The 21908-nt window shown below is 38.1% G+C and overlaps 1 protein-coding gene across 1 annotated transcript; it reads right to left on the bottom strand.

Annotated features, from left to right (window-relative positions):
- Positions 1 to 6076: 6076 nt before the first annotated feature.
- On the bottom strand, positions 6077 to 21899 carry hnrnpul1 (heterogeneous nuclear ribonucleoprotein U-like 1). The gene is made up of 16 exons (XM_030151486.1): positions 21804 to 21899; positions 21037 to 21304; positions 19597 to 19875; positions 18953 to 19157; positions 18080 to 18153; positions 17728 to 17867; positions 17539 to 17638; positions 17345 to 17457; positions 16978 to 17244; positions 16674 to 16796; positions 15420 to 15548; positions 12073 to 12241; positions 11072 to 11335; positions 9753 to 9901; positions 8830 to 9048; positions 6077 to 6330 (listed from the first exon to the last, which is right to left on the bottom strand). The coding sequence occupies exons 2-16, from the start codon at positions 21269 to 21271 to the stop codon at positions 6214 to 6216; spliced, it is 2583 nt and encodes an 860-aa protein (XP_030007346.1). The 5' UTR covers positions 21272 to 21304; positions 21804 to 21899; the 3' UTR covers positions 6077 to 6213.
- Positions 21900 to 21908: the final 9 nt, after the last annotated feature.

Below are 21908 nucleotides of genomic sequence, written 5' to 3'. Positions count from 1 at the left end.
ATCAAAATCCTTCCATAACTTTTTGAGTTATCTTGCTAACAGACAGACAGACAAACAAACAGATGGACAGTCCTCTGCTGTCAAACGTGCGGCTCCTGGGCCAAAACCAGCCCACCACAGATTCCAATCCAGCCCGTGGGAGGAATTTTCAAAATGCAGAATTTACACTGAAAACATTAACAGCCAATGGTGTCAAACTCATTTTACCCAATTTGATCACAAGTGGGTCAGACCAGTAAAATACTAGCAAAATAACCTGGAATTAATGGTAACTCCAAATTCCAAACTGAAAAATTTTATCAGTATTCTGCCTGTTATTGAATATATTGTGCCTTTAGAGATCCATTCATCTGTAATGCACATATATAAATAAGTTGAGGTGTAATATTGTTAAAATTACATGCATTTTTCTTAAGAAATTTCAGGTTATTCATTTTTTTTTGCAAAAGGAATGTTTGTAAATGTAGACATTTTATAATTTTTACAATTAAATTTTTTGCACTAAAAGAGAACAAATTAGAATTGTCAATACTTAAAGGCTTTTTTTCTATTACTTTAGTAGTCCAGAACATTTGAGGTCATATTGGGCTGAATGTGGCCCCTGAACTAAAATGAGTTTGATGAAAACTTTTCCGAAAATGATCTGGTGTGTACGACATTATTGAAAATAGAGGTGGAAAATATCTGTTCATATACTCTAAGTACTCGTATGCCAGGTTATTATTGAAAAGGAGACTCAGTTCTCAGCTGACTATTCATTCATTTTCTGAACAGGCTTTATTCTCACTAAGGTCACGGGGGTCGCTGGAGCCTATCCCAGTTACTTATGGGTGAAGGCGGGGTACACTGGGCCATTTAGATTAACCCAGTGGTTCCCAACTTTTTTTGGCTCGTGACCCCATTTTAACATCACAAATTTCTGGCGACCCCAGACATTCAAAACACACACTTTTTTTATTTTGCTAAAATTAATTTGTTATGATCGTGTAATAGTTTGCTATACTATGTTGCAAATAAACAGAATTTTAGACGACATTTAGGCTATATAATGTATATTATAACTATGAATTATGAAAGAGCTGCAGCGTCTGAAACCGACCACAATGAACATTTGACAGATAAACAGAACCACAGTGCTTCAGTTTCAGCTTCAGAGTTTGGCATGTCTTTTATGGATTATGATTGTCTCTCTCAGTTCACCATATATTTCCTATTAGTTGCTAATTTATTTATTTATTTATTTATTTATTTTTACATTTTTGTCAATTACTAGAAATTTCAGGCAACCCTATTTGAATTCCAGGCGACCCCATGTGGGGTCCCGACCCCAAGGCTGAAAAACACTGGATTAACCTACTGTGTCAGTGCATGTCTTTGGAGGGTGGGAGGAAGCTGGAGTACAAGGAGAGAACCCACACAAACACACAGAAAGGTCCCACCCCCATCAACTGGTGTTGGAATTGAACCCAGGACCTTCTTGCTGTACTGCACCGTGTTGTCCCTCTCAACTAACTTGCCTGGTAAAATAAAATAAAGACAGTGGGGGAATTCACCTACCTTTGGAGTGTTGTCAGCAATGATGGAGGGTCAACCAAGGCTGTGGAGGTCCGAACAGGAAAGGTCAAAGCCGTAACTGTTCAACTGAAGCCAGTCTGGAGGTCCAGGACCATCTCCCTGAAAACCAAACTCTGCATCTGTGAGTCCAAGGTGGCGACTGTCAGAGGTGGATGAGCCCAGCTCCATAGTCAGAGTCCTTTCATGTACTGGTTCTGCCTGTTCACTGATCCCAGGTGATTCCACTAAGTATCATCTACCTGGAAGAGGAGTTGTGCTCCTCAGAATGGGCTGGTTCAGTGAATGGTTGGAACAAATACGTGGGTCGGACTTCTGCTCTGGAGCAGAGTGACCCACCTCTCCTGAATCTCCCTCTAGAGCACAGGTGTCAAACTCAGATCCTCGAGGGCCGGTATCCTGCATGTTTTAGATGTTTCCCTCTTCCAACACACCTGATTCAAATGATAAGCCTATCATCCAACTCTGCAGAAGCCTGATAACGACCGTCAGGTGTGCTGGAAGAGGGAAACTTCTAAAACATGCAGGATACTGGCCCTCAAGGACTGGAGTTTGACACCTGTGCTCTAGAGAGTCCTACCCATATATTTGTTAAAAAAAAAAAATTAGACATTATTTCTGGGAAGAGAAATCCCCTCATTCTGTTTCCTCTCATGGTCTGTTCCATCCAGTCACTCTCTCTCCTCCCCCTCAGGTTCTTTAATTCAATTTCAATTCAATTCAACTTTATTTGTATAGCCCAATATCACAACAAGGTTATCTCAAAGGGCTTTACAGAGTCAGCTGGAGTAAACAACAGTCAAATAAACAGCAAGAAAATGAGTAGTGTCCAGGGCATCCCCCGTCCTTAGACCCTCCTTCTCGGCAAGGAAAAACTCAAAACCCAGTGGGAAAAGGGAGAAACCTCGGGGAGAACCACAGTGAAGGAGAGACCCACTCCCATGGACGGACAGGCTATAGATGCACCAGGACTGATGGACGTCCATTTGCAGATGTAGTTCTAGTCTGCAAGGATGCAGTAGGGTGGACACATGGGGGGTCCATCCCGCTGGATGAGACAGGCAGGAGCGAGGAGGCCCTTTAACAGAACTCACAGTGAACAGAACAGAACAGAACAGGTGAGTATTAACTGCAAATCAAGACAGAACTTTAACCAAAATAAGCTCTCTCACATTTGAAAAACCATCGAAATAAATGGAATGGGAAATCAAGATGTGTCATGTGATTATTTCAAGAAAACAGTCAAAAGGAGAACCTGACAGAACCCACACAGACACAGGGAGAACGTGGAAACTACACAGAAAGACCGAGATCTAACCCACGACTGTGAAAAACAAATATCACTTTATATTTGATTTAAAAATGACATTTATGCAAAGAGTCTGTCACTGCGGGAGCTTTTGGCTTCGACTGTGGACGATGAAAAAAACACAAACCTCAGGTTGATCTTCCAGGTGTTGAAGACCTTTAATACTGGGAATTTATTCATTTTATTTTATTTTTATTTTATAGATTTGCAAATCACAAACAACAAGAAAAAAAAATTAAAAACAATTTACATACAAGTAACACCATTGTGCAGGAGAGGATAGAAGCTGAAAAAAGGCTTAAGTGAATACCTCCCTGGAAATAGACAATATACAGAAAAAAAAAAAAAAAATCATATCTTACTTCATCCAGGTAGTGGCATTGATTTAAGAACATTCAGAAACATTTAAAATATGCCCAAAACTAGGGGTGTTAAACTCATTTTCTTTCAGGGGCCACATTAAACCCAAATTGATCTCCAGTGGGCCGGACCAGTAAAACAATAGCATAATAACCTGTAAATAATGACGACTCCAAATGTTTCTCTTTGTTTTAGTGCAATCAAAATTAAATAAAAAAAAATATGTACATTTGCAAACTATCCAAACAAAAATGATGTGAGTAACCTGAAAAAAACCTGAAATTTCTTGACAAAAAAAAGTGCAATTTTAACAATATTACACATTAACTTACCATTTAAACATGCATATATATTATGGATTGGATCTAAAAAGGCACAAAATATTTAATAACAGGAAGAATAATGTTAAAATTTCACTTTCAAAATGTCAAGTTTTTCGCATTTTATTGTTAAAGGATAGTTTGTAAATGTTAATATTTTCATCATTTAATGAAAGTTTTTACACTAAAACAAAGAGAAAAATTTGGAGTTGTCCTTATTGTAATGTAATATTATGTTTTTCACATTAAACTAAGAACATCTGGAGTCATTATTTATCGGTTATTATGTTATTATTATTTTAGCTGAGATCCCATTGGTCTGTATGTGGAACCTGAAAAAAAACGACTGACATCCTTGATTGTTAATATCTTAAGTGGAATTTTTGCAGATTCATCCCGCGGGCCGGATTGGACCCCCGGGCTGCATGTTTGACACCCCTGCCCAAAACTATCAAGTTAACAAGTCCCATTCTAGGAATCGTACTGTATCAAAGTTATACAAAATGCATAGTTTTTATCCAGTTGTAAAAAATAAAACCATATAAGCCCTTCAGGTAAAAATATGAACTTTTCAGCTCTGTTTTGAATTTTCTCTTCTTATTCCGAACACCCTTTCTCTAAAACCTACAGGCTTTTGAGAATTTCACTACAGACTTTTTATTCAGGGCATAAAAAGGTGACAAAATGTTGAGATTTTTAGTAAAACACCAGCTTTACGATGACTTTTATGTTCATATTGGAGAAAATCAACTGTAGATTTAATTTTTTACTGTTACTTAAGTAATGTCATATTTATTTCACTGAAATTTGACTTTAAAACCCACCTTCTTTCATCATTTTTAATCTATAAACAGTAATGTCCCTGATTCCATGAACCCTGTAAACTAACATTTCATCTATTGTTAATACCGTCAGATGTATTGACTGCAAATTAGCAAAAATGTAGTTTTAGTATTATACACTATTGTATTTTAGTATATTTAAATGTACGTTTTCTTTCAATATATTTCACTGCATGTTTTCTTCCCCTTCCTTTTGTTGACCTCTGTACAATGACAAAGTTAATTCTGATTATCTGAACATTTTTTTCCCTGTTACAACTTCAGCTTAAGTGATAATTCAACAAATACTGATCTCATAATTATCAGGTAAGTATAAAAAAGTTTATTTCCTGCCCTGACTAGATTTTTAAAGTTCAGATTGTGGACTTGTGGTTTCTTATCTCTGCTTATGTTTTGTCATTTGTCCATAAAAAACAATAAAAATATCAGAGTGCATCGAACTGGAAACACTGACTTCTATTACCAAAGGGAAAAATGAAGGAATGTGTACAATTATGAGAACCTTATATGAACATTAAGGTATCTGGAAAATAGAAACATCCAAATTATTAGTTTTATTCTTTTATTTGGGTTTTATTTATTCTTCTGTACAGCACTGTTTTCTTTTTTGTACAGTTCTGTCTTTAAATCTATTCTGTATTTTATTCTATTTCGGTTTTAATTATTCTTCTGTACAGCACTTTGTTTTGAAGTGCTTTACAAATTTGGATTATTTTTTTATTATGACTTATATTTTTTATTTCTATGTTTATGTATACATGCTCAAAGGAATGTGTTATTTATATATATATATCATTAGGTACAAGTCTACCTGGTGTGAATGGGTGTGTGTTATGATTCATGTTCTTTATGTATATTTACTTTGTTTACCTTTCATTATAAACTTGAATACCAATAAAAATACTGTGGGGAAAAAAAACCCAGATAAAACACACCAGCGCTGAGTCAAAGTATGCGAATTCAGGAAACAAAACAAAGCATGAGATGAACTTCCACAGGCGTATACAATTGCATTTATTGTAGAAAGACAAGACAGCTTGGGTAACTGGTCATAATTAGATCTCAATTTTCAGGTAGAAAAAAATGGGTTTGACAGGATTCAACTACTGGACTCAAAACAGCAATCACAAAGAATAAAAAAAAAAGAAACGAAACTGCACGTACGACTACTCAACGAGTGGCAAAATCTGCTCCTCAATCAAAGATCGGATTAAATACTACAGTATCAACACCTATAAAAAAGCTCCATGTCTGAATTCTACTCAAAGTAAATAAAATGTGCTCACTCGGTAAATGAAAAGGAGCTGACGGGGGGGGGGGGGGTCATGGAGGTAAAAAGCATGCATTTGTTCTGTTAAGCTTCTCAAAACAAGCAGAAGGGGTTTTCGGCTTTGCTGTATATTTCCTGCCTTGTCTGTTTTCACACTATGCATCCTAGAAATATACATCTTCAACCTGTAGAAACGTGGACTCTGCGTCCACACGTCCACATTTAATGCATAATAGATAACATTCATTAAATGTTCTGATACCTATCGTCTACCACCGCACGGTCACTGCTTAGAGTAAGACTTCATTCAGTAAAAAACAAACAAACAAAATGAAGAGACATCGATCTGTTTACAGTTTGCGTGGACGTTGATCGGTGAGGGATGAAGGCTACTGTGTTAGAACCGGGCTGAGGGGAGGGGCAGGGAGGGGCGGGATGGGGCGGGGCGTGGCAGGTGGGCGGGCTGTACAAAAACGGATCAGCTGCGGAGGTCGGGGGTCAGGACGCGGGTGGGTGCAGGTAGTGGTGGTGTGGGCGGAGCTACTGGGTGCCGGAGGAGGAGCCCTGGCTGCCCTGTCCCGGGTAGCTGCCGTACTGGCTGTAGTACTGGTTCCACTGGTTCTGGTTCTGGTAGTACTGCTGCCACTGCTGAGCATACTGAAGGAAAACAGAGGAAAGAGGAGGCAATTTTCAACACTGAGTATTTTGTTGTTTTTTTTTTAATAAATCTTTTTGTTGGATTTTCATACACATGGTAATATCTAACATGTACAAAATTTCCAAGTGTTTTAGTTGAAAGGTAATATGCCCCGTTTCCACTGCGTGGTATCAGCTCGACTCGAATCGACTCGGCCTTTTTGCGTTTCCATTACAAAAAAGGACCTGGAATCTGGTACCCGGTACTACTTTTTTGGTATCATCTCCGCTGAGGTTCCAGGACTGGGGACCAGATACTAAACTGTGACGTGTAAACACTGCAGACCACTGATTGGTCAGAGAGTTTTCTTTGTGACCCGCCGTTTTACAAAAAAACAGATGCGGAAGTGGACAGTAACAGGGTTCCTACAGGTTTCTACAAGTTAAATTCAAGACTTTTTAAGACCTTTTCAAGACTATTTAGAACAGAATTTAATGCCCATTTCATCACCATCGTGGCAAAAATTTGTGACTTCTAGAATTTAGGAAAATTTACTTATTTACCCCAAAGCCTTGATTCCCTCCGTTCCAAGTCATTTCTCACCAAAGATTGCAAAGTTAGCAGTAACTGGTTCCTAATTTCAATATAAATTGACAGGTTGGAACAAGTGGAACTATGTAGACTAACAATACATTCTTTGCAGCTTGGACTTTTAACAACACATTTAAACACAGCACAGAGAATACGTTTATGGCAACATAACTTAAGACCTACCATATACAATTCAATACTTTTAAAGACTTTTTAAGGTATTAAAAGCAGATTTGTAAATTCAATACTTTTAAGACTTTTTAAGACTCTGCAGGAACCCTGACTAAATACAGCGGTACATAAATTCACATGATAACAGCCCAAAACTACACTATGGTCGGCCAAGGAGATTCAGTCTTTGGTGGCCGACGTAAAAATTCAGACGAGACAACATGCAACGAACAAGTTTATCAGCAACTCTCTGAGCAGACAACACAGAAGTAATGCGCCACATCACTATGACGACCAGGTACTGTAAAGTCGGTAGTATCTTGTAATGGAAACGGTCTGCAGGAATACCGAGTCGAGTTGAGCTGGTTCCATGTCGTGGAAACGCGGCAATAGACAGTTGTCTTTACACAATATATTTTGAGAACAATTTTATTCTAACCTAAACGACTTCTACGAATGAACTATAATAAGCCAATATCCCTTCCCATCCACCATTGAAAGAAAAGACAGAATAAAACAAAACACAAAAAAAATTTAATAAAAAAGAAAAAAAAAAAAACACAAATCACCACTGTTGGATTTGCAATAAAATAAATGAAATTAAATAGGTAATTAAAACAAACTAGGGAATGGGGGTAGGGAATTTTTTTTACAGACTTTTTTTTTTCTCAATAGGGTTCTCCACATCATAAGATCATTCAAAGTGATTTTCATAATCTAGAAAACTTTGAAAAGACTAAAGTGTGATCCTTCTCGCATCTAATGAGGGTACCATGATAAATTCAACAGCAATGATAAAAAAAAAAAAAAAAAAAAAAGAAAAATGTAAAAAGAAAATACAGTATAGTGCAAAAACAGCAACAGTTTAGTCCATAAACAGACATATTCATGGGGCCCAGACTCCTATGTGTTTCCTATTAATTTATGGCACCCCCGTATTCTTTTTTTTTTTCTTTTTTTACCCCCTAAGAATTATGTGCATGCTCCAAAGTCGGGCAGGCACAACCGCATTCTTTCGATGTAAACATCCAGTAGTGAAATGTGACAAACTAAATTTGCCCCATTTATCATTTACTCTAGTAAATTTCACTTTATTTGGATTTTCAAAACACAGTTAACGGGGATAACAATAATACATGTGTAAAACCAACACGCTGCGCCAAATTTACTCACGTAGTCTGCATGTGCAAAAACAACAGAAGTATAAAAATAATACGGGGGTAAATATTTTACGTGACACTGCACCTTTCTGAGGTAACTGGAAGATCAGCGCATGAAGGGTTTTTTCTACACCGAGTAGGCCTACTGATTGAATAAGTAGAACTGAAACAGGTCAGTCCACATGTGCAACCTCCCTTCGGTTCTTATCTACAATTTGTGCAAAGTGCATTTCAGTCTTATGGCTATTAGGTGCCATCTTTAATGCACATTTGTATGTTTGATGTTTACATGTTAATATTCTAATGTTCCTGCCAACACTAAGTACATTGTGCATGTTATTTTAATTGTTTTTTTTTTTTGTTTTTTTTTAACTTGGTACAATTATTTCAGTGTGTGTCTAAGTACTTTTTGAACATTTTGGGCACATTTCAACAATAAGATAATAACAAAAACTGTGATAATTTTGGTAACAATAACTGTGATATGAACTTTTCATATTGTCACATCTCTACTGGAGATATAATCAAGTATTTAAATGACAGTCCTGCCGATAGTGGGCGTAGAGTGAACAGATACGTTCTCCTGTTCGTCCTTACCTGCTGGTATTGCTGGTTGTAGCTCTGCTGTTGCTGCTGTGCCGGTTGCTGTGCCTGCGGTTGTTGCTGTGGCTGTTGCTGGTGGTGGTTGTACGTCTGTGCGGTGGCCGGGGTCTGGCTGTAGCTCTGGCTGTAGCCCGGGTACTGGCTGTAGTTGCTGTAGTAGTTCTGGTTGTAGCTGCCCTGGTTGTAGCCCTGATTGTAGCTCTGGCTGTAGCTCTGAAGGTGGAGCAGGCGTCGGTTTAGTCGGGTTTGTTTTTAATGATACTTTGAATTGGACAACAAGAGCTTTGCAATTTGCATGATGTTAAAACGGGTATGTTACTAGTCAGCCAGGTTTTCTAACATTAGCGATGCAAGGTAATGCCATTTCCTGTCAGCTGCTTATTTATTTCTTTATTTATTCATTCATTCAGGGACAATGCCGATCTATAAGCAATACTGTAAATATGCCAGTGTTGCCAAGTCAATCTTTTCCAACTGTTAAACTTTGGCCAGATGTCGATTTAAGAAAAAAAACTTTCAGAGTCAGCGCCACAGAAAGCAAACAAAAGCATTAAGGAGTGAAACAACTTGCCAAACAAGACAATTTAAACGATTAAGACAGTTGAAAAAGTTGATGTGTGAATGAAACAGTTACAGAGTTGAAGATAACTTACAGATTTATCTCTAGATTGTCAACCTCCTTAGAGTCGAATTTAGTTTTTTTTTAGTTATTCAACATCAAGTGATCAAACTAAAAGAGTCAAAATCCAGAGCTTTTAAGTGTATAAATAAAAGCAAATTCAAGAATGTGGATGCCAGTATAGTAAAACGTCATCACATACAGAAATGTACATCTGAATCTGTGTTCAGGATAATGATATTAATCTACTGTAAAATTAATGTGTTTTTATCCTTTTGTCCTCAGCCCTACGATGTACCTGGTTGTATCCTGTCTTGGCATAAGGAACTGGGCGGTTGTAGGTTCCTGTTGCCGGCGGGTTGCGGTTGTATCCGCTGCGTGAATCAGAGCCTCCATCTCGGTAGCTGCTGCCCCAGCGATTCTGGTTGTAGCTGCCACGGTTGTAGCCTGCAAAAGAAATGTGTCACTATTGTTCCAGTGAGTTTGATATGATTGTGACTGATGAATTAAACCATGGGTGTCAAACTCAGTTTATTTCAGGGTCCACATATAAGCCAAATTTGATCTCAAGTGGGTGAGACCAGTAAAATAACATTAAAACCTATAAATAATGACAACTCCTATTGTTTCTTTTAGTGCAAGAAAATAAAATTAAATTATGAAAAGGTTTACATTTATAAGCTATCCTTTCACAAAAAATGTGAATAGTAACAATATTATCCCTCAATTTATTATTCACACATGTGCATTACAACTTGCAGATCACAGCGGCTCTAAAAAGACATAAAACATTCAATTACAGGTATAAAATTGTTAAGTTTAGAATTTTGAGTTTGGAACCAAAATGGGTTTGACCCTTGATTGTTATCTTCAACTGAACTTTTGGACTCTGCAAATTGGATTGGACACTTTGGTGGGCCCGTTTTGGCCCATGGGCCTTATGTTTAACACCTCTGCATTAAAGGAGTGATATTTTGTGTTTTTAAATGGAATTCTGCATTTTCAAACATTTCCCTGTGGTCTACATAAACTGTAAATGCTCTGCTTGGGTCTGAATTCTTCATTAATTCAACTCCACAGGTCCATCTTCAACACTATTTCTGAGGAATGACACCAGAAAGGTGGTTTTGAGCACTAGCCCATTAAATGCGCAAGCCACTTCAGGCCCCGCCCCCTCCAGGTTGTTGACTGTGCTGCTCTGTCCTGTTCAACCAACAACTGAACATTTTAGGTAATCGGCTCGAAGTTTGGACATATTTTCAGTTTCTACTACAACCGCTGCTGCTGACAAACAGTTCTGTCGTACTCTGAGAAATGTTCGTCTGAAGTCTTGACCTTATATGTGCAAATGTCATGACATAACTAGTTAAAGACGCAACAAATTGAGCAGGAATTAAAACAAGTTGTAGAAATCCACTCAATTTTTGCCAAAATGAATATAAAGATAGCTTTGCAGCACCTGGAGGGTTCGATATTCTAACTTTTTGAACTATTAGGGTCCAAATAAACAAATAAATGAACCTAAGACTAATAAAAGTGGGTTTAGCAAAATATAACCCTTTTACACATCCGGATAACACTTCTTCAGATGTGTAAATACAGTCGTGTCTTTCTCACCTCCTCTGTATCCACTGCCTCCATCTCCGCTGCGGTTCTGGTAACCACCACGGGATCCGTCACGATTATCGTACCGCTGGAAGTTACCACCACCGCGGCCACGGAACCCACCCTGCCTGTTGTCAAAGCGCTTCTCAGGGGGCGGGCCTGCCTTGCGGCCATCTTCGTTGTACTGCTTCAGCAGCTTTTCAGCCTCCTCGCGCTGCAGCTCTATGAACGTCACCGCCTCCAGGAAGTCGCAAGCCTCAGGGAGAGTAAAGTTGGCTTGGAGAGTGACAGAGGTGACCAGAGGAGAGAGAGAACAGGCCATCCATCCAGCCAAGAGATGGACGGAAAAGACAGAGAGAGAAACAGAGAGAGAGGGGAGGGGGGGTTGTAGTGAAGACCAGAGCAGCCACACCACCGGAAGACAAAATGAACAATAATTACTACCACACAAATGCTGCAGAAATAAGAGAAACTAAGAGAAGATGAAAGCAGATGGCAGGGTAAAAGGGACAAACATTACCTCCAGGGAAACTTGGAGGAAACATTTGTTAAAGCAGACACAGGAGAGGGGCTTCAGTAGAGGTGGGGAGGGGGACAAAAAGGACAACTAGAAGGTTGGTGAGAAGAGGAGACAGCACTGCAAACCAAGGACTGATGATGGAAAGGTTGGTACGTATTAACTCCCAACAGCCGTAAGCACACGTCATTTGGACAAACATCCTTTTCATCTGAGCCAATTGAGCATAAGATGGACCTGAATGAGGTCCCAGACTCAGTTTGCAGTGCATTAGAAATAAGCTGTATGGCAAGTGGTAGGTACAGGGCAAAAAATAAGGAACAATCAAATTCATGTGGACTAGTTTAAAAAAATGTCCAGGTCTGATAACTGGCCAAAGGCTATGATGGGGGGAAGGGGGAGGGAGCATCTTCCAAGTTTGATTTTAGAGACAACACATAGAAAAAGTAAAAAAGTAGATCTGGTGTTTTATTTGTTGTTTCCACAGCATTCCTACCTTTCATTTCTAAAACAGCATGATCGGGCACATCCTTCCCCTGCTCATTGGTTTGCTTTAATGTTCGCTCTTTTAAATCCTCGTCCGTGGGACAAATTACAATAGCCTTGCGTTGAAAACCTTCAAAAGGACGCATTTTTCGTCTCCTTGCTGATCCATATACATTTGTCTAGCAATGGTGACAAGAAAGAAGTAGAAGCTTGTTTGTTATTGTTTACTTGTTATGGCTTTCCACTGGAAGGAAGCTGGAACCCTGCAATAATGAAGTGAGAGAGGTTTGGCTTGGATGTCAGTCTAGGTTTTTACTCAGGTACTAATGGCCTCTCGTCACTCCACAGGACTCACCTCAAGCACTGTGCATCCAGGAGCTGCTAAGAGCCGATCAGTGGTCAATATAGACAGAAGGGGACCCAACAAGTATGTAATCTGACTTCAGACTAGCTCAGGTACAGAGGAGCATTACGACTTTCAGACCGATTAACATAAATATTAACTTCTTAGCTTGAGCAGTCATGTGTTTCATGTTTATGATGTGAATGTGTTACTGTGAGCGACAACAATGCAGAAAGTGTGAGTTTGTGTTTTTTTCCCAAACAATCGACCACTTATACCTATATGAGAACCACAATTTAAAAAAAAAAGATTCGAAGTGACATGCAATTCATGCATTTTTCTAGCTCAGACACACTCTGCTCCTCTGTGTTTAACTATAAGCCATCAATGATGCATGTGCCAAACTTAAAACTATAACCCGATATGTGTAATTAAGTCACTGGATATCAAAGACTATTTAGAGCTCAACCTTCAAAAAACAAACAATTATTAGCCCAACACTCATTCACAAACATGCAGATGATTACATTAACATTAGCATCATGCTGTTTTGCTAATAAAAATATGCTGCAACTCAACGACTGAGTAACGGGGAAAAAAGTGGAAGCGCGGCAACCAACCCATCATCCACTGAACATGTGATCAAACCTAAAAGACAAAATAACACTACATTTCACTTGTATTTAGCAAGTCAACTGTTTAACGTGATTCTTAATTAGCAGGTTAACATTAGCAAATCCTGAAACTACACAACAGTAACTATGAAAATCTGTGAGTAAAGCAATAGGTTTCTTTACTTCATGACGACCATAACTTGAAAAGTAGAAAAATTTAACAGCAACACAAGTAACGTTGAAAAATTAAAATGTGTAAAAATAAGTCCATGCTCAACATTTTGTTTGTACTTGTACTACATCAAGCATTTAAATGTTTAAAGTCTGATAAATACATCACTTTATGAATGATATCATATACATTAAATTAATCCTACTGTAACATTACAAGTTTTTCCAATTGGAAAACATAAATACGATGTAGATACATGACTTGTAATGTGACCAGAAATGTACAATTTTGTTGAGTTATGTCTGTGTTCAGTTGAGCATGTTTAGGAATTTTATTGTGAATCATAACAACTAAACTAAGAGACACCTAATGATAAAATATTTAATGGTAGGGATCAGGATCGAATTTATTTTAACTTTTACAGACAAGTATTTTTTAAATGTGTAACTCAAACATCTGCATTTGTATGACATATATAGTAACTGTAATTGGTCTATTTTCCTCTTAAGATAGCTAAATTCCTGTTGATTGTGCAAATTTGTAATATTTGCGGCTTTCATTGGATAGAACTTTAAGACTACCTTGGCAGAGTTTATGAACAATTAGTTTTTTTAAATACTGCTGGACAAACTGTGTGAAATGTATGTTACAAGTCAAAATTATCAATATAAAGTGCATACTCTCATTTTGTCAATAAAACTTTAAACTCCACTACTTATCAAGTTAAAAATAACATGCACATGCACTATATAGACAAAAATATTAGGATGCATCACATTTACAGATTGTAGGACATTACATTCCTGTTGATTTGACATATGATAAAAATGTTCATGTCTGTTATTAATTATCATAATAAATGTCAAATCAATATTTGTTTTAGGTCTGAAGGCTAATTTTCCTTCCTGGGTGAGAACTGAAGAATCCAGACAGTTACTTAGGGTTTAAAAATTATCATTATGGTCAGAACATGAGAAATAGTTCAGAAACTTAGGGGTAGAAGATTTAAAACTACTATAATGAAAATGCTGACTGAAATTAAGTAAACTGAAGTACTTTGTAAGCTTCGAGAAGACTGACAATGAAAGTAAAAGTGAAGAAGAAATTGCATTTATCGGAATGATATTCATCACCGTATAGACTTGTAACATACTACTGTTTTGTAACTCAGCGCTGTTAGCAATGAAACACCTGAATTCACTGTGTCCAAATACTTTAATCTATCGAATGCATCATAAGGTTTCTGATGAGCCTTTTTAGTAATAATCCTTAATTTGACTTTCTTGAAACTTAATGCTGAATACTTAATTTCAACACAGCAAACACAAAGCAGCGGAACACCGACTACTGTTCAGGAAATTAGATCATTAAATGCTATAAATCACTATGAAGTCAAGGTCAAAAAGGTTATATTAACATCAAACTGCAAACCTCTCCTCTGTCTTTATTCTAGTGGATTCTCTGGACTGCGTTATCAACAGAACATGAGCTACTTCACCAGATACACTTCCGACCTACATGCCTACACCACTATAAAACCCTGGTGCTACTCTGACGGGTCCCCCCTCACTTACCTGGACTTACCTCATCTTCATTTGCACTCAAGTCCCAGTGAAGACGACAACAGACAGATATAACCTACCTGCACATACTCACAGAGCCTCGGAAAAGCCAGAGTCCCAGACTCACCTACCTTTATCACATTAGCTGAACACAAGGATCTGAAAACCTAAATGTGGTTAGTCTTTACTTACCTTCAGGGTCAATATATTAAAAAACACATTCTAAAGTTCCATGTATCTCTCTTAAAAATAGCTTTTTAAAAAGCTATCAACTCTGTCTTATTAAATTAGCAACAGAAGGTGTTTTTCTTACTCACCAGTCAGAGCTTACTTGTTTCTCAACATCTTTACATAGTCATGGTTTACTTGTACATTGTTGCAATTCACAAGACAAACAATACTGTATTATGACAAGAAATAGCAAGTGCAAATATACTGAGGGATGAAAACATGAAAGATTCTGTCACTTATGAGAGCCATTAATCAGTTTTTTTTTACAATACATGACAAGCAAGTGACAAGAGGGTGATCAAAGCTTCTTCTACTCTATAATACACAGAGCCTCCCTGAAAGATAAATAAATAGTCCATTAGAGAGAGTGATCATCAGGGCACATTGACTCACTGTGGTGAGGATCAGAGCAGAGTGTGGCTGACGGGGCAGTACCTGATCAAGGATGTAGTTGCGTCTCTTGCGGGCGGCGATCTCAATCAGACGGTTCAGACACTGGGTGGCCTGTTGGATGAGTACATCCCAGCGTCCAGCGTAGTTCCTCTGACGACGCAGACCCATCACCTGCAAGACAAACACTGATTAGATGACAATCGACTAGTTATTACAAGGGTTGTATGATAAAGGGAAGAAAACAGCATTGCATTAGTTTTTCCTTCAAGAATTACTGTGATGATAGATGGCACTGCTCAAAATGTTTGTATACTGGTACAAATATAAAACCCTGGCTTTAATAGTTTTTTTCTCTACCAATGGAATTTAGTGGATTTTTAATAAACAAATAATTATAAAATATCTTTTAACACAGATGTTTAGTTTCATTATTCATTTCATCCACTCATTTACAACAATAAAAATACACGTATTTACAGTGACTTGAAGGCGTCCATTAACATTGTGTCATTCAGAAAATGCACAAAACCCATTTGTATGCATTGACACTGATGACATTATTGAAATTTGGTATCACGATACCTGACAAGACCAGGGATTTCAAAACTATGTTGTCTGAACAATTCAGCATTATGTATATATGTTGTGTACTAACATACTACACTAACTACACTAACTGCAAAGCCTAAAAACAAATTTGGGAATTTTAAAAAGTTTGATTTGGGGGAAATGACATACAACTGGTTTCAACACACCAAGTACAAAAAAAGGGTTAAAACTGTGTGTACTTTCAAGAATTATAAAGAGAAATTAGGTCAGTTAAAACCATGACTTATTACACACAACAAGTACCTTTCTGTAGGAGTTGGCAAGAGAATGTCAATATAATGATCACTATCCAAATGTACATTTTACTTTTGTTTACATCACAAACTAAAACATCATACAATTCTGTGATCTGTTTTACTTCTTTTTTTCAATCTTATTTAATTTTACTCTATATATTCATCATTCATTATATTGTTTTCTACCTTTAGTTATCTGCTACGAAGCACTGGTTTTATTCAACATCAACTCAACCTAAAAAGTTTTTACTTAAAACATTTTTTTTTGCCAAAGTTTCCATTTAGTGCTCTTCTCCTGTTTCAGGTAGTGTTTGAGATCATTTGCCTTATTTAATATTGTACATCCTTGTCTATGACGAGACTACAGCACATGCAGTTTGATGATGATGCTGACACTGTACCTTGTGCAGCTTTATTTTAGTATTCCTTGAGGCTTGAAGCTCAAACTCACCTTCATCTTGTCCATGATAGCATTGGTTCCCAGGATGTTGTACTTCTTATCGGGATTAGCTTCAGCATGTTTAATGGCCCAGGTGGTCTTTCCACAGGCGGGCAGGCCAACCATCATCAGGATCTGAAACAAACAAAACGTCAGCCTTAACACTAATGACTGAGAACAATTCTTTCATGTAAATAGGGTTTAATAAACACTTGGGCTGACTGTCATTTGGATGATTCAGTGTCAATTAAAACAGTTTCTTCTCCCTAGTGAATTCTTTGATCACATACAGTGCTTCCATATCAGTGCTCCTTACCTCACAATCTGATTTGTTGGCAGGTCCTTTAGTGCCTCTGATCTTCTGTTCCATACTAAGATTATGGATGTAAGAGTATCCCTCTGGTGGGGGGAAATATGGCTCCCGTTTCTGCCCAAAGTTAAACTCGACAGCGCAATTCTTCACCAGAACGTGAGGGAACAGGGCACGGCCTGCCAACGCCTCCTTGGTTGTCCGGAAAGCCACTCCAAGCCACACTCCGTTCTTAGTGAAGCCCATTTCCACCTCATCACTACTGTCAAAGTCCTTGTATTACAGTCAAAAAGCAGAAAACAGCATCGTGAGTTTTATTCATCTTGATGTTGATACTATTTGAAAGCTATTGGATCATGTTTTCTCCACTTACAATGTAACAGCCGATGACGTCATTTTCACCAAACCTCTCACCATAGTCTCCAAACTTGCAGTCACAGGATTTCTTTCCTGTTCCTCCATATCCAAAGGAGAAAGCCTCCTCACCTAAAACATGAACATGTACACATAAATTCCCTGTTTCTATTTGGGGTTACAGCTCTCCTTCTACCACCAGGCTCATCTTACCAAGCTGAGTGCTGCAGTGGTTGAGGGACCATCCGATTCTCACCACATGTGGATCTGGCTCGCTACTGGGCAGGTGTTTCACCGGAATTTCCTCATTGATCTACAGGAAGAACACAAATAATGTAAAAATAACCAAAAGACAACTCACAAAGTATCTACTCCTAAAGCATAAAAGGTAGCAACAACTACCTTCATCTCATAACACACACGGCCGCTGGTGATGCCATGTGTGGCTCGAGCTCCAGACCACAGGTACGCAAAGCCTTCGATGGTGAGCGGGTATCCGCTGTAGCGATCTCGAGACACTTTGAAGTGCAGATCACAGTTGTCTGAAAAGATAAAAATATTTTACACGCAACTGAAGATGTTTCAGTCATAAATCTCCATCTCTCTAAATTCTGCAGTTTAACTGTTAAGTCACATTTCCAACAGGACAGAAACAAAGTAAGTCCAAACAGAGCTGGGATGGGCCGTTCAAACAGCTGTAGCTACATACTCATGTTATTATTAGCAAAAAGATCCATGTCATATTCGTACTCACATGTATCAATGGTAACAAGCGTGTCATCGATTATCTCTTCTTCATCTTCAGCAGGAGGCTGTGGTGTGCGAGACCTGTACACAATCAGGACACAGTGTGGTGAGCAAGCATTTAAAACCTGTTTCTAGTCACTACAAACATACCTAAAATGTGTGTAAAGGACATTCCCAAATTTAATTGGAAACCATTCTTGAACCCTTTGGAGTACATGCAAGAGCTTGGTCTCTCAGTAAACGCCACATTCTGAATTTTACCCTCAGTGGTGAAATATTTTAACTATAACTAGTATGCAGTTTTTCAAGTTGGTAATCAATTTTTGTTTGTTTGCTTTAATGTTGCTGTATGTGTGGACATACCAACATCAAAAGGCTGAAACTCCTGAAGGTTTCAACATACAGTCATCAGTTTGGGCTCTAATGAAAGGCGACACCAAGTGGAATCCTGTCCACATAATACATGAGCATAGGTTGTCGATGGATATTATTGGCTCTGGAGAGACCACTGATCTACCCGAAAGGTAAAATGAGTTTGCTCAAAAGAGAAAGCCTGCACAGCTGCACACTATGGTATTGAGATTTGAAGATTCTAGCAGCATCTACAGAGCTCTGTATTCAAAGTTAAGTGAACAGGGCCCATAGCAGCTTCCACCAACAAAATGTACTGTATGTTTAATGTTTCCCTCCAAAAAGTGATCATGGATTCAATCTATGTCTTTTACTCTATGTAGAGGTTCAAAAAAATGCCACACATAACACTTATTTCTGTATTTCTCTGCTGAGGACAATGACTTTCACCATTTGTGCATATTACTCTACTGATGACAAGTCAAAAACCTCAGATGTAAAGTTTCACAGTTTAGGATAGTGATCACACCTTTTGTCTTCACGATGCTCATAGTATCCATATCCCCGGTTTTCCTCGTATGGCCTCTTACGGCCATAGTTTCCAGCTCTGTCAGCTTCGGCCTTCACCTGCTCGGCCTGAGCGGATGCTTCCGGCTCACGCTGCTGGTCAGTCCTGTGATTATCCTGCTGTGTGTCCTCTTTATCATCTTCCGTTTTGACTTCTACTTTGACTTCTAAAAACACAAAGATGTGATACATGAAATCAAAAACAACCACTCTGTAATAATACACTAATGTTGTGGTCCCCTAATGTCCACATCTTAGGCATCTTGTTAACATGAAGGGGAAAACTGTGTCCCGTAGCTGTACATGTTTTTGTGATATTATTGTGACTGGATTCATCAACATAACAAACCTAAAACTTACAATAAACTAATCTATTGTGTACTCATGAAAATGAAGAATGGATTTAACAAATCTCTTTGCAGTCACATAGCCTTGAAGAATCAGACTAGGCAAAGGTTTTGTTTTTAATTGCACTTTTATGTTTAGGTTAATAAGAAATAGTTCCCCTGTGTTTGACCCAAAAGTAGCAGGATTAAACAAAAATCAACATAAACATAAAAATATTGACACTGTATAAAAGGCACATTTTAAACCCATTAAATGTACCTGGTTTGACTTCCACAGGCTCCTCTGGCTCCTGCACAGGCTTGGCCTCCGGCTCAGACATCATGTCTGGCTTGTGAATATCGACATCTGCTGTGAAGTCGGGCATGCTGTGACCTGAGTCTGAGGCTGGCTGACTTTCATACGGTTCACCTTCAGCCTCCTCTTCCTCGTAATAACCACCTGAATCTCTGCCCTCATCATCCTCTTGCGGGACATCACCATCGCCATCTCCGTCTCCATCACCGTCAGCATCTTCATCGCCATAATCCTCAACTGGTTCTACAGGTGAATGAGAAAAAGACCTCAATGTACACTCATCCAAAATGCATTTTTAATTCACCAGTTTCTTCTTCTTACTGTGTAGTTGGCATATTGCAAATTTTACCTTTTTCCCTAGAGAATCTACTAAAACAGAAATGTAATAAAAAAATAAAAAAAAATCTATTTTAAATCATTATTTACCTATGGTAAATAATCATGTTTAAGATGATTAATTCATTCACTGTATACATGTAATAAGTGAGTTTTTGCATTTTAGGCACTTAAATCTTACACTTTTTAATAAATTTCAGACATAATATTTGATCAAATATAATTCAAGTTTTAGACTAATCTTACCTTCTTAAAGTATTGCAGGTGAATATGACAATAAGTTGCATATACACTTTTAAAAACAAAGTTCAAGCTGCTCAAAAAAAAGTTTAACAGAGTTAAGGCCTACAGTAATTTAAAGTTAGTTACTTTCACAAAATTTTATGTGATTAAGTACTTTTTAATTTTTTTGTTACACGAATGAAATGAGGTATTTGTTAACCTTGCTCACTGAAAACTGAAAGTCTGTATTTTGTGCTACGACATTTGATATGAAATGAAACCTCCAACTGATTTCAACTTTCAGTTTCATTTCCTCACAATATTTGGCAAGTAAACAATGTTATATCAAAACAACCTCTAGACCAAACAGCCACTTGATGCCTTACCAAACAGAGATCACAATTTAGAAGAGAGCTTCAATGAATCTAATAAATGTACCATTTGGCTATTTAAAAAAAAGTTAAGCTACTGGGGTGATTTAGACAGGCCTATCTCGCCCGCGTTGCTTAATAATTATGGAAATGGTTTAAATTTACCTACCTATGGCACCAAAGTGTAAATAAAGTTTTTCATACAGTATTTTAGGTTCAGTAGTAACTGTCCAAGAAAAACTCCTTGATTAATAAGGACTAAAATAAATAAAATGCATTAATTATAATTAATTCAATTTTAATCAAATGTTTGTGTTCTTTACGACCTAATAATTTCAAAGTTAAAACTACATACTGGCAGCTATGGTTTGTTTACATAAAAACTGGACTTTGGATGATGTTCAAAGACTTGACAGTGACTTGTAAATACACTCCTCGAGACAATCGATTGGAAAGAACAGTCAGCTTTGAATACCTTGTTGCTCTTGGCCATCATCCCCATCATCATTGTCTTGGAAGTCCTGCCCGTACTCGTCCTCCTGCTCCTCCGGCTCCCTCTGCTCCGGAGTGTCGGTCTCAGCCTCCTCCTCCTCCAGGGCAGCCCTCAGCCTCTCCACCAGGTCCGCCTTCAGGCCTTTGGTGTCCAGGCCGCGGCGCTGAAGCTCTTCCTTTAATTCGTTGACTTTCAATTTCTTCACGTCAAGACTCATTGTGTTTCAGACGTTTGTGCCTTTATTTACGTTCTGCAAATTCGGTAAAACAGACAATGGTGAAGCGGTCGACGTTGCCGCTAACTTTCAAATAGTTAAGAGTTGCGCGGGAGTGTTACCTACACCAATCAAGCTAACGTTACAGTAACGTTAGCTGGTCAGCCCAGCTAATGCTAGTGCTAGAAAAAGGTGCTTTACAATTATAACCTACACCTAGTCTAACCTATAAACATTGTACATATGCATATATATCTACTCTTACTTACAATGCATTGCAAAACAACACATTCACCTTAAAATTGTTTGTTACTACACATTGGAAGTAGCGCTATGTGACTAATGCGGATAACCTTAGCCTAGCATAAGCTAACGCACCGCAACCCGATGCAAAAATGACCGTTTTTCAGTTTACACACATGCAGACTACAGGATACAGACTAACTCTGCATGTAAGTCGTGCAGTAATTGCAAAGTGTGCGCTGTTTATGACGGTTATAATATAAATTAAGATAAATATAAAGTTGAGGCCTACCTCCTCTCACGCGAGTTGCGCGGGTCAGTCTTAACAGAAGCTTGAGAGTGACGCTACTACCACCTAGCGCCGGAAACGCAGCGTAAACCGGAAGTCGGCATGAGT

Source organism: Sphaeramia orbicularis, chromosome 13 (assembly GCF_902148855.1).
Source record: "Sphaeramia orbicularis chromosome 13, fSphaOr1.1, whole genome shotgun sequence".
In the NCBI taxonomy this organism is placed as follows: domain Eukaryota; kingdom Metazoa; phylum Chordata; class Actinopteri; order Kurtiformes; family Apogonidae; genus Sphaeramia; species Sphaeramia orbicularis.
This window is presented reverse-complemented; position numbering and strand designations above follow the sequence as displayed.